Source organism: Sminthopsis crassicaudata, chromosome 6 (genome assembly GCF_048593235.1).
Source record: "Sminthopsis crassicaudata isolate SCR6 chromosome 6, ASM4859323v1, whole genome shotgun sequence".
Lineage (NCBI taxonomy): Eukaryota > Metazoa > Chordata > Mammalia > Dasyuromorphia > Dasyuridae > Sminthopsis > Sminthopsis crassicaudata.
The window spans coordinates 28,196,613-28,210,518 of record NC_133622.1 but is presented as its reverse complement, the minus strand read 5'-3'; the positions used below and the strand labels follow the sequence as shown (position 1 = coordinate 28,210,518).

Here is a 13,906-nt window from a genome sequence, read left to right as displayed (position 1 = left end):
GGTAAAAGCTGTCAGAGATTGGACTCTGCTGGTACAGCTTTTTTGAGCCAAGAGTAATTTTCATTTTACAATGAGGTATCAGGACTTTAGTGAAGGCTCCCATTTCCCCCCACTTTTTTTGTTCAAATTTGTGACCTTGACAATAAAAGGGAACAACCAGTATGGAACCTCCCTTCATAGAATCCTGTGAACTCCTATCATATCATGGAGCTTTTGAGGCCCTTTGAGGTTAAGTGGCTTGCCCTTGGTCATCCAGCCAGTATGCAACAGAGGCAAGGTTGGAAGCCAGAACTTTTTGACTTTAAGGCTTTTTTTTTATTTTTGTCCCCCACTTTACATTACTTTCTCGAGCTAAAAGCTAAATTGGTTTTATGGACATTTTAAAAAGCAGAGAATCTATAGAAAAAGAACCTTATTGTTTAACTTTAAAGGTTACAAGGTACAAATTGGGCAAAATATTCCTATCGTTATGGATTTGTCTCTCTAATGCAAGCTTGAGATGAATAATTTAATAACTTGGACCAAAACTCAGTGGCTGCATGCTGATCGCTAGGTCAGATTTTAACTTAGATTATTCCAAACTGTATGCTTCTGAGAAAATGTCACGTACGTCCCAAAGGCACACACTTGAATCCACAGCATGGTATATAAACATCTGTAAGTTAAGTAGTGTCAGGATGGGTATTTTGATGCTTTGTTCTTTTTTTAAAGACATGTTATTGGAACAAAAACCGATTCATAGTAACAGAGATTAAAGCGTTTTTATCACTGGTTTGGGAAAAGATCCCGATGAAGGTCAGTCTCCATCTATTTTTATCAGCATGGCCATCATTGATCTCTAGATGGCTTAGAAACCAAAGACCAGGCTGTTTTTGTATCTCTCGTTCATGATATTTTATGCCATGCTATTCTAAGCAAGACACCTCTAATTCCTATTGCCTGCATTCAACCTTGGAGCTTTGGTTACCATGGTGCTGGAAAGTTTCAACAAAGATGCTGAAAACGCATGAATGTAGTTTTACAATGCCCAGTATCGTCCATTCTATATGAACTGGGAGTGATGAGCTGGAGTCAAGAAATATTGCCCCATGTAGTTTGTTTTTGCCTCTGGAAGCTGGGAAAATAAAATAACACAAAGTATCTTATAAATATATAAAGTAAAATAAAATAACACAAAGTATCTTATAAATATATAAAGCATTCTTTATATATTAAATATAAAAATATTATGAAAATATAAATATTTTTATAATAGAGAAACTTGAGTTCAGGGTGATTAAAAAAATCAGTCAAACTCAGTTCAAGTTAACGAACATTTATTAAGTGCCAACTGTCTGTAAGGCACTAGAAATACAAAGATAAAAAGGGACTTGAAATACAGAGATGAAAAATGAGGTATCCTTGTAATCAAGGAGCTTACATATAGAGCTTCTTCAATGAACCTTCGAACACTAGTTTCCCTAAGAACTTAGTGGACCAGACTGTTTTTTGTCTCCTGATCCAAGTTGTTTGTTGTCAATATATAAACAGTCTTATTTTATAGACAGACTCAATCTCTCCCGGTTCCTCATTACCTGAATGGTTTTACCTGGATATAGTAAAATCTCCTCATTCAATAAACCAACTGATTATGTTAAAATTATAAATTATGGTGTTTTTAAAGCAAGGCCACACAATTATTTTCCAGTACATACAGAAGCTTGAACTATGTAAACAAAGTTGCTTACTAGAAACCTTCAGGGTACCTATTTTAATGAACAGGTAAGAATAAATTGTATATAAATGGCTAAAATGTTTCTTCTGTAATAGGATCATAGCAAGTCAGGGATGAAAGAGGAGCTTTTCTGAGATCAACATCATTATTCTAATAATTCCTTCATTTGAGAGATAAGAAACTGAAAGTCAAAGAGGACTTGCCCATAGTCAAACAGCTAATGCATCCATCTATCTGATTGAAAAGTACGTTGCTCCTAGGTCTTGTTTGCATAAGGAAATTGCATTATTTACAAAGTAAGGACTTGAGAAGCCAAGGGAAATTCTATTCCAGTCATGGCATATGTCGTCATGACTGGAGCCCAACTGAATGAGGTTCCAAGGTAGCTGAAAGAGTAGCAAAGGAGTTCCACATTTTTATCATGTCAACTCATTGCTGTACAAACAGGAATCATTGTTTATTAAGAATAAAACCAGGGTAAAGGGTTCAGTCTGTGCAAGATAGGTGAACTCAAGTCATGGGACCATAAATCAGAGCAGGGCTGCTAGAAGGCATCAGGTTCCTTCCCATTATTTACAGGTGAGAAAACAGAGGCAGGGAGTGGATAAGTGATTTACCGAAAATCCCTAATTACTAAGTGTGTAAAGCAGGATTAAAAACAGGTCATCCTAATCCCAAATCCCATATGCTACATCACGTACCTAGAATGTGGAAATTAGGACTATGGTGGGGAGTGAATATATGTTTCACTCTTTCAGCTATCGCCTGATGTTGGGATAACTAGGGAGGAAAAGGAAGAAACCCTTCCTCATGGAATCGCTTTGGAGAATATTTTAGTTTTTGATGCCCATAGCTCTGTTAATGACTAAAGAATGCGATAATATGATTTTTTTTTTAAGATGGAGAGAGTGGCAGGGAGGAGCAAAAACAAAAAATTAAACAAGTTATCCTAACAATTTATTATCTGCAATGTTATGTGCTCCATTAAAAAATAGCCACTCAGATTGTCGTTGTCTCAGAACACTTGTTTTATCTTGCTCTGGATATGCCCTGGAACTTTTCCTGGGTGCTTCTGCTAGCAATAAACACTTTGTCTAAGTGACCCAGAAACACAATCATCCCTTCCCCATCCCTGTGATCAGGGGTGCAGCACCCTCATGATCTGGAAAATGTGCATAAGATTTTTTGGCCCTCTCTTTGTACCAGAGAAGAATTTTTTCTTTTCTGCTGTAGGGTGTTTGCAGTATCCTATTTTAAAATTTGGATTACATATTTGGTCATAATTCAGAGCTGTTTGCTGGGCTTTGCATGGCTTCTGCAAAACTTTCCCCAAACTCCCATTTAATTTCTTATGCCAGCCTGCAATATATCAAAACTGCAGCGGGAAAGTTGTAATGCTGAAGAGATAACTGTGTTTTTATATTCACCCGATAAATGAACTTCTTTATATAAAGAAATTGCAAATATCTAGCCCAGTTTACTTATGTACAATGCACAGACCATTATATATCAAAAATTAAGTGTGAAGATAATTGTACTTGAATATGTACATTCAAATGGTGTAATTTGCCAAGTAACCATCTCTGGGAACTCTACTACTTTTTTTTTTTTGCTGAGGCCATTGGGGTTAAGTGACTTGCCCAGGGTCACACAGCTAGGAAGTATTAAGTGTCTGAGGTCAAGTTTGAACTCAGGTCCTCCTGACATCAGGGCTGGTGCTCTCTCCACTGCACCACCTTGCTGCCCTGAATGCTACTTCTTTTAATGTGTTCTCACCAAATCTTTACTCAGAGTATGGGGATGATTTCAAAGACCTGAAAACATCTTGCAAACATAAATACGTTCATTGGCACGTGCATCCAGCTGCTGCAAAATCATGTATGACAGAGTGCCAACTTTTCTGCCATCCTGAGTTCCATGCAAAGATATTAGAGCGAGGGACTGAAACATGGTAGAGTATCCTGAAGTCCCTGTTTTGAATTCTCAGCCATCTTAGTCTTTCTTTAGTAGTGATTGGTATGAAAATCTATAAAATATTACCAAGCTACTCTCATGTGGACTTCAGAATTCAGTTCTCTTCCCCTGAAGCATTCTGGAGATAGGAAAAATATGCCATTATTGTGTTTTCCTCTGTATTCTTTTCCTTCTTCACGAATTAAGGAGACATATTAAAAAGAATTTTTTTTGGATTTCTCCTCTCCATCTCTCCCCTACTTGGCTTAGAAATAGCCATCCTCCTATCGGTGTGGAGGAGGCTGCTTGAAGGCACCACAGACAAAGGGTTACATTAATGGAGCCTGGCCACCGGCCACCTGGGCCAAGGAGAGTCAGTCAGCATGATTTCTCCTCTCTCTCCTTTCTTTGGGTTTCCCTTTTACCTCACTGGGATCATGTAGGACCCTCGAGAGCCTGAGGGAGGGGTCTGCAGTAGCCTCTGAACCCTCTCTCTATTCAACCCAAACTAAAAACTTGAAAGGAAATTCAGAATGTCAATGGGATCTTCTGAACACTCGTGTGTCATCTCCCCCTTCTCTCTCCAAAACAGCCAAGCAGTGAGGAGTTTTGCAAGGGATAACTTTGGGGGTAATGCGAATTTATTACTGGCTGTTCAGATATTAAGCCTCTTAAATCTACTAAAGGATGTGATCCGTAACAGTGATCCAGTCACAAGATTGTAAACGGCTCCAAAGCAAGCGCTGCTCATTTTTTCATCTTCCACGGCCTGCTCCCAGCACAATGCTGTGCCCCTACAGTGGTCCGCAAACTTTTTAAATAGGGGCCAGTTCACTGTCCCTCAGACTGTTGGAGGGCCGGACTAGAGTAAGAACAAAAGCTCACACTCTGTCCCTATTTGCCATACATAACCTGGCAGTTGGCATAAACGTCCTCAGCGGGCCCTGCTCTAGGAAGTATAGGATCCCTGAGTGTCTACCCCAGAGCTCAGTCTATTTTTTATACACAGAACTGCCCTAAGCATTATGCTACATGGCAGGTTAGTAGGAAAATACACATGCACCCATTTTGGGGGAGCACTGCTTGGAAAGTTAATGTTACAGCTCGCCCTGTGCACAGACAGCCTGAGATGCACATGTGAACATGGATCTTCTCCACAGCAGGACTTGGGAGGGAGTACATGGCTCTTTTTAAGGTTTTATATTTTTATTGAACACAAATTTCCCCAACTCTGCTTACTATCCTAAATGCTTGTGAGGTATATCAGGGTCTCTGGAGGTTTATAAAGTAGGCTGCTCATGCAATCACAGGTTCTTTAAAAGGGCTGGCAAGGGGTCAGTGGCAAAGAAAGAAATTCAAGGACTCCTTCCCAGGGCTGGTATGAACAGATTCACTTGGTCTGCCTTCCCTTTAGGGCTTTTTCTAGAGCAACTTTTCTATAATTTAGTTACCGAGGTACATTTCTTAATACTTTCCAGTAATGTCAATACTTAGATAGCTAGGGGAAAATGACCTGTATCCTCCCACTTAAAATAGAACCACAAACTCTAACAGATGCACACACACACACACACACACACACACACACACACACACACATTTTCTCTCTCTCTCTCTCTCTCTTCCCTTCTTCTGTCTCCTCCTCACTCTCTGAATCCTTCCTCCCTTCTCCTTTTCTCTATCTTTTTCTTTCTTTCTCTCTGTCCCCTTTTCTTTGTATCTTCTTTCTCTCTTTCTGCTTCCCTTCCCCTCTCTGTCTGTCTGTCTCTGTTTCTGTCACACACACACACACACACACACACACACACACACACACACACACACACACACACACACACACTCCCCCAGCCTTAGAAGACTATCTGGTCCAACCTCACCTTAACAACAATCCCCTCTGCTAACAAGGGATCACTTTTGCGTGGACATCCAGTGACAGATCCTATTCTCTCCCAAAGCGGCCCCTTCCAGTTTTTGATTATAGCTCTCTTCAGACTCTTCCTCACATCAAGTCTTCTGCTATTTTGCAACTCTACCCCCTACACTGGGTTCTGGCCTCTGGGGCCTCCCCTTGGGGGGCAACAACATACAACACTATTATTTTGAATGCCCCTCCCCAATTTTTAAAAGCGAGAGGTATAGCAATGTGAAAAAAGTTAAGGTCAAGGTGTCCGAGACATCCCAACTGGGACCTAATCATTTATTCAAGAATTGATTCTGCTTTACCTTCCAGACCAGACAATTTTTACAAGTTCAACAGTCAGTGATTATATATGGGCCCGTTCCCACCAGAAAGTAAGCCACACTCTGGACAGACGTGAGATACTCCCAAGGAATGCATTAGCCCTCGGACCATGAGGGGGTGATTTAGAAGAGGCCAGCCCGGCCTTGGTCAGATAAAAACCAGGTGAGGAGTTGGCCATTGGAGAGACTTTGCCGTGTTTTTTGTGGGAGGGAGAGAAGGTGCTGAGATTTTGTTTTTTTAAGAGTGTGTTTACCACAGATCCTTTTCATTTTACTGGAAATGTGAGGGATTTGGGGATTGGTCAATAACTCCATTATTAAGCACCTACTGAGTACCAAGCACTGGGCGAAGTGCTGAGGTAAGTCTGGTGATTCTCCTCAAGCACTCACTGTCACCAGAAGCTTCCGGCGGGCCCAGTCTGACGGACCGCCTTATCGTCTGAATGACCTGAGTGCCGAAGGGACTAATACATCTCCCGGATGTCCACTTTCCGTCCAGGCAGCGGCTCACTTACCTGTGGGATCTGGCCCCCTCCTCCCCAGAGGACACAGTAAGCCGTCCTCCCTAGTACCCCTCCTCTCCATCCTCTCCCGCGGTGGCAGCTTCTAGGGCTGCAAGGGCTTCTGCCACGGCAGCATCCTCCTGCTCAGAGCTCCAGTCAGGGTCACGCTTCATCACATCCTTGTTAAAATTAACAGTTAAGGCTTCAGTTTTAATGGCTTCATGCAACGAATCCCAGCTTCTCCCTTTAGAAAAGGCCAGCTCTGCCGGCTGGTCTCCATCTGCAAAATCTGCTCTGTCCATGGGCTTGGGTTGGATGTGATTGCTCAGAAAATGGCCACTTTCCTCAGCATTCTGGCTGACCACTTGCACCTCCACTTGAGGGTAGTCGGGGACTGGGAGCTGGAGGATGTGGTCTTGGCCTTCCAGCGTGTGGTGACCTCCGGGGGAGCAGGCGCTTTCTCCCGAAGTGTGGGAGTCTCCATTCAAGATGACCCGAGTCTCCTCTGCGGCTCGTTCCTCCGGGTCACCTTCTGTAGCAGAGTGTCCGTCAGAGTCCCCATCGCTCACGGCACTGGCCAAAGACCCACCACCACTCTCCTGAGGAGGGGTTTCGTGTCCCTGGCTCAGTCTGGGCCTGACGCCAGGGGACGGAGCCGTGCCTGAACCGACACCGTTGAGTGTGGGGTCGGCCTTCATGATGGCGGGAGGATCCCCCGGGGTGGGGGGACCGCGATGGTGCCAGAAAGGCTCCTGCGCACTGTTCAGTCTGTTTTTGGCTTCTGTCCTTGCGAGGATTTCCTGGCTCTCTTTGCTCTGGGATTTGATTCCATCTTCTTCCTCTAGCTTGTAACTGTTGACTTCATTGACATAACCAGCAGGTGGAGCATGAACTGGCTCAAAGAGATAGCTGGGGGGAAGGTTGGAAAAAACCAGTGGCTTAGATGCTTAATACGATTAACAGTTGTTAATAATACTAACAATTAATTAATTAATAATATTAACAATTAATTGTTAATAATTAATAATATTAACAATTAATTGACAATTAATTATTAATAATACCAACAAAAAACTTTATTGATAAATTTGGTTTTTATATGACAATATTTATGCATCCTTCCTACTTCGTGAGAAGTCTCTGGCAACAAATCAAAACAACTGAGTAAAACTAATGGTATAAGTGATCTCCTCTGAAAGTATTTACAACATTAATAACTATTTTCCTTAACGCTAATCTAACCTTCCACGATTAGTAAGTCTTTCAACCCAGAATAAACTTCTCTTTGAACCCATTAATGTAATTTATATAAATATGGCATATTTATAAATAAATTCATTTTTAGTTTGAATCCATCTATTTTGGACTAATGAAAGCGTGCAGATAACAGCTATGGAAAAACCCAGATTTTTTTTCTTTATTGTGTAGGAATTACTTGGGAAATGCCAAATTTAGTTATGTTCTCCTTCAATAGAATGATATTCTTGATCATTCTGGTTAGATAATTGAAAGGATGATCACTTTCCCTCTCCACCCTTATCCCATTAAAGAGCCACATATGATGATCAAAATATACTTTTTTTTTTCTTTCTTTTTTTTTTTTTTTTTTTTTTTTTTTTTTGGTGAGGCAATGCCCAGGGTCACACAGCTAGAAAGTAGCAAGTGTCAAGTGTTGGAGGCCACATTTGAACTCACGCCCCCCTGACTTTAGGGCTGATGCTTAGCACAGCTAGCTCCCTGAAAGGCTCAGAATCAGCCAGAGTCAGGATAAGCAAAAGTCCTTGCCCCATGTTGGGCGCCAAAGCTTTTGAAATATAGGCTGAACCTTGTTAACTGATGTCACATCTACAGAAACTCCTAGCTCATCTTCAATACTCAGTACCTTCAGAACTTGAAAAGTAAGTGTTTATGAATGGGACACTAAATTAAGAAACGTAGCTTTCTTGTGACCCCAAATTGTTGTGTTTTTTTTTTTTTTGTTCTACTTTACCTTTGTATCATTTTACAGCACCTGCACCCCATCTGGATTATTTTTTGTTACCATCTGGAAAAGAAAACATAAAGGAGAGAGGAAAAAATGAATGATATATCAATGTGAACTAAAAGGCTCTGAAGTAGTGATTAGATTGTATTTTTCTTCCAAAGACCCAAAGTTGAAGAGTCAAAAAATTATTTCTAAAATATTAGACACTCAATGATCAACTATGATATGTAACTCTTCTAAGTAATTCAGTGATCTGTGGCAATTCCAATAAATTGTGGGTGGAAAATGCCATCTGCATCCAGAGAGAGAACTGTGGAAACTGAATGTGGATCGAAGCATACTCTTTTCTCCTTTTCTTTTTTTTTTTTTTCTTTCTCATGGTTTTTTTCCCCTTTTGTTCTGATTTTTCTTTCCCAATATGACTCATGGAAATATGTTAATGTGAATGTACACATATAACCTATATCAGATTTCTTGCTAATAAGGGAGGGAGAAAAAAAAATGGAACTTAAAATCTTACAAAAATGAAAGTTGGAAACCACATTTACATGTAATTGGAAAAATAACACACCACCAAAATAAAATTAGAAAAAAATAAAATAGTAGACACTTAATAGTACCATAAGGATTTCTTCCACTGCTTTTAGATCTATGGGCAAGTAAATATTTAAGAACTAGCTTTCTGAAATGTATGCTGGACATACTTTTAAAATTAATCTCTTAATTGTAGAAATGTTTACACATATTGGATTTAACATGTATTTTAAGAAGTATAACATATACTGGATTGTTTCCCATCTGGGGAGGGGGAAGGAGGGGAAAATCTGAAACACAAGGCTATGCAAGGGTCAATGTTGAAAAAAGTTATTCGTGCATATGTTTTTGAAAACAAACAGCTTTAACAAAAAAATTAATCTTTTATTAACATTTTTTCATCATTTAAATTTAGACAGTCAATGAAACAATCAATCAAGCCTTAATTTGTAGTATTTGCTGATTTCTATGGTATAAATGCTCACCCTAAAAATCGAACAGTTAACTGATCAAAAAAAAAAAAAAAAAACCTTGTTACAAGACAGTTCATTATAGGGATATCTTATACAGGCCTTAAGACTATAGATCTCCAGGGGTTTACTGCCAATTTCTGTAAGTCACTGCTATAATTATTCAGTTATATCATTCTCATTTCTTCCATGAAGGTGACCCTGGGTTTCCAAAGTTAAGTGTAGGACCTACTAGACTTTATTAAATAGGAAAGAATGAAAATGGGCTCAACAATAAGCTAAGTCTTCTTGTTTGTCCTTTGTTCTTGAAGAGAAATCAGGGAAATGATGTCATGACATGCAAGTGAAGTGGATTTAAATAACGGAAGGTTGTGCTTCACTTTCTCCTCCAGAGCCATCTGGGTCCTGTGGCCAGATATAAATCAGGACAATTGGAGATAATATGTTTATCCTCTGAGGACCAACCTGATAAAAATTCAAGAGGGTCATCACAAGATGACTGTTTACTAAACAATGGAATTTTTTTTTTCTCTCTCTCTTTTTATTAAAGTTTTTATTTTCAAAATATATGGATGGATAATTTTTCAACATTGAACTTTGCATGCCTTGTGTTCCAAATTTTCCCCTCCTTTCCCCCATGACCTCCCCTAGATGGCAAATAATCCAATCTGTTATATGTGTAAAAATATATGTTAAATCCAATATGTCTAAACATATTTAAGCAATTCTCTTGCTGCATAAAAAAATTAGATCAAAAAGGAAAGAAAATGAATAAGAAAACAAAATGCAAGCAAACAACAACAAAAAGAGTGAGAATGCTATGTTGTGATCTATACTCAGTTCCCACAGTCCTCTCTCTGGGGGTAGATGGCTCTCTTCATCACAAGGTCATTGGAACTGGCCTGAATTATCTCACTGTTGGAAAGAGTCACGGCCACGACGAAAATTTTCAGTTACAGGAACTGGAAGATCTACTTTGCTACCAATGGACAGATTTTTTTTGTTTTTGAAAAGATTGTGAAGATGGATTTGGATCCATCTCATCCTTTCCCCCCAAGCCACTTTCCTCATTTCCTCTATACCTATTTTCCTCTGGACCAAATGCTATTCTTATTAACATGTACCTGAATTTTATAATAGTGAATCAGTGAAAGGAACTGTCAGCAATTAGGAAAATTTTTAAATTAGCATGGTATATTTTTTGGAACTACTCTCAAAAAAGTTTTTAAAATTCTTCCTTACCCCTGTGAAACTTTTGTACAAACTATGCTAATTACAGTGTGAGGAATTCATGACTTATATAGGTATGATGCCGACTTTGATTTTGGTAATTTCTGGCTATATACTTTTCCAATTATTTTCAATTTCTCTTCCTAGTTTAGTTTTCCAAAATCAATGCCATCTCATTCAGTACTCTACAGGGCTGGAAAGGAGAGGTCTTCTCTGTCTAGAGGGGTTGATTTCAAAAATCAACCCTTTAATTCCAGATCCAAACTTCTGGTCTCAAAGCATCTCTAATTTAGTAGTTTTCTTGAATCTACTTATAGAATTACTTTCAACTTAGCATTCTATTTTCTGGACACACATTCTTTTAGTCAACTTTCTTTAGTGGAAAACCTCTATAGCAGAAAGAAAAGAGGATTAAGTTGAGATTCAGAACACCTGGGTGTAAATTGTGACTTTGACACTATCTACCCATGTGATCTTGAAGAAATTATTTGACTTCCTTGGGCTTTAGCTTGCTGTTCTATAAAATGAGGAAGTCGTATTTTCAGGTTCTTCTTAACTGGAAAGCTATGAATCTTTGGTCCTAAGGCCCAGCTACACTATTCTTAAAGTCTTCTCTCCCATATCCCAAGGTCATAGTCATATTTCCCAGAATGATCCACAACTCCATCCATAAAAAAAGGAACTGGAGGCTTTTCTTTTCTTTTCTTTTTGCACTATTCTTAAATTCTTCACTCCCATCTCCCAAGATCACAGTCATATTTCCCAGAATGATCCACCACTCCATAAAGAAAGGGACTGGAGGCTTTTCTTTTCTTTTTTTGCTGAAGCAATTGGGGTTAAGTGACTTGCCCAGGGTCACACAGCCAGGAAGTATTAAGTATCTACAGCTAGATTTAAACTCAGGTCCTCCTGACTTCACGGCTGGTCCTCTATCATTCTATAAATTAGCTGCCCTGGGACTGGAGATTTTAAAAACAAAGCATATTGTTTATGTTTATAAAGGAAAAGGTTATTTATTCGTGAATAAATAAAATCCCGGGATAATCCCCAAACCACACATTAGCCATTAATTTAAACCCTTTCAGGTGGAGAAAGGTACTGGTTTTATGTCCTCTCTTTGCCCCCAATTCATTCTTTGGAAGAGTTATTATCATAAAATATCCAAATCAAGGAAACAGAAGAAAGAGAATCCAGTGGTTTGGCTAATCCGCAATTCAACATTTATGCCTTAAGAATTATAATTCCATGTAATAAGACCTCTGTTTTGCTAATCAATTACTTTATCAACTTTTTTTTTTTTTAATGAAGTAAGTGTCAATTTGAATAAGGTTCTGAGCCAGATGTGGTGATGGTTGAGAGAGGTGGGAGAGATGGGGAAGGTGGCAAAGTATAAAATCAAGTGCGTGCTTTTAAGTATGTCCTTCAAGAGTTGGTACACACACATACATAACTGTACAAAGTCACAATTTATAGCCTAGACAATAAGAAGGATGGGAACCCAAGGTAGGGGGACATTATTGTTGGAATAGGCTTTACATTTGCTTAAAGCACTTTCACATACATTACCTCATTTCTAAATTAATTTCCTCCTAGCCCCTGCTTCCCACCTTTTGGCCATCTGCTCCTACTTATTCACACATCACTTGCTGGATAATTGTGGTGGAGATGAAATACTGTGGAAAATCTCTTCTCGATCCCAGTCTGGCTCCTTTCCATTCCGGCTTTGCCCTTCTTTTTCCCTAGCTATATCCATACTTTCAGAACACTCATGGTAACTACAAGCAGTGGGGTAGCTTTACTTGGTAGATGAGAAATAAAGAAAAAAGAAGAAACGAAAAGAAAGAGTCCGACATCCTTATTTGAAGACAGTTTCCAATAGCTTCAAAGAAAAGGAGACCAAGAACAGTTTGGCTCTGAGAGGCAGTATAAACTCACAACCCTCTCTGCTCGTGAGTCATGGCCAAGGGTCAGAATCTTCTCGGAGATGAAATAGCAAAGGGTTATCCACCTCTGGGGACTCCCAGAATTCTTTCTTGTGGTTGAATTTTCATGTCCTCCTCTTCTCTTTTTTCTCAGAGGAGACAAGAAATATGGTTTTCCTCCAAAATTATACTCCTGAAAAGCTAATTAGGCTGGTTTGGTGCCTTCTGCACTATGTCTCTGGTATGATTTATTTTTCTGTTCACTTTTCTTTTTACTCAACTCAAGTTTGTTTCTTTACTTAAAGATTTGGCTCTCTACCTTATGGAGGATGTTGCAGTGCATCGCCAGACACTTGGGAGGTGAAGCTCTGTTCTGGTTTTCAGCTTGCCTGATTTTGTTTGTTTGTTTGTTTGTTTCTCTCCAGACCTCCTTTATTCCCTCCTCCACCTACATTCCATCTCAATAAAACTGGCTCTAATGTCCAAGGTTGTGTGGCCTGCTCCTGAACAGGTAATGACTCATGTATTTATATTTAGCCTCTGAAGGGCTAGTATCTACATTAATTTTTACTTGGTCACTACTTCCTGAGAGAATTTTGTCTTCAGATCACACAAATTCAAACCTACTTCTGTTCTATTTTCATTAGATAGTGATTTCGTTTCTAAAACCAAAGGAAAAAAAGCATGTTTAGCCATAGAGAGTTATACACAGGGACAGCTTTTATATGGTCGACGCTAAAGTCTCCTCATGGAAATACACCATATGTGGTAGGTGCTAAATATATTTGTGCCAAATTAATATTATTGGATACCCAAAATATGGCCTGAAAACAAGAAGTCTACACCTGATAGTTTTTGAACTTAGGAAAATAAAATGTACTTGGAAAGAGTAAAATGTGTAGTTTCTGATTTCTTTTCGTAGCTAGTTGAACGGGGACAATCTAGAGTGGAGCTCCCTGAATTTCCTTTCCCTTTGGATTATTTAGAGCAACAAGGAGAGAAGCAAAAAGCAAATCCCTCTCAATCATCATCTGGTTACACAAGAGAAAAGCAAATAGCATCCAAATGAATGTGTTCATCTATTTCTGGCTCTCTCTGCTTTATTCTTGTTTTTGATGGATGAAATCTGCTCTGGGTTACGTGTGGAGGCTAAATGGTGGTATGAATTTACTCATTGTCATTTACTCAAAGTAGAAGAAAAACCTGTTTTGTGGCACTGAAGATGATTGTGGGAATCTGTGGGTGTAAGTATGAGGAAGGCGCTTAGTAGGGACTTTAACATTTGTTCAATTCAACTGAGCTGCATGTGGCTGACCACACACCGAGAAGATAGAATGGAAAGCAACTTACAAGAC

At 39.3% G+C, this 13,906-nt stretch overlaps 1 protein-coding gene across 3 annotated transcripts in view; it reads right to left on the bottom strand.

The window, feature by feature from the left end:
* Window positions 1-5,834: 5,834 nt before the first annotated feature.
* Window positions 5,835-13,906, bottom strand: part of PGCKA1 (PDCD10 and GCKIII kinases associated 1) — an 87,565-nt gene continuing 79,493 nt past the window's right edge. For all 3 annotated transcript variants that reach the window (XM_074274731.1, XM_074274733.1, XM_074274734.1), the window contains 2 exons: window positions 8,402-8,455; window positions 5,835-7,320 (listed from right to left, as the gene is read on the bottom strand). In XM_074274731.1, the coding sequence (XP_074130832.1) occupies window positions 6,474-7,320; window positions 8,402-8,433 (879 nt within the window). In that variant the 5' untranslated portion in view covers window positions 8,434-8,455 and the 3' untranslated portion in view covers window positions 5,835-6,473. The remainder of the gene's footprint in view (window positions 7,321-8,401; window positions 8,456-13,906) is intronic.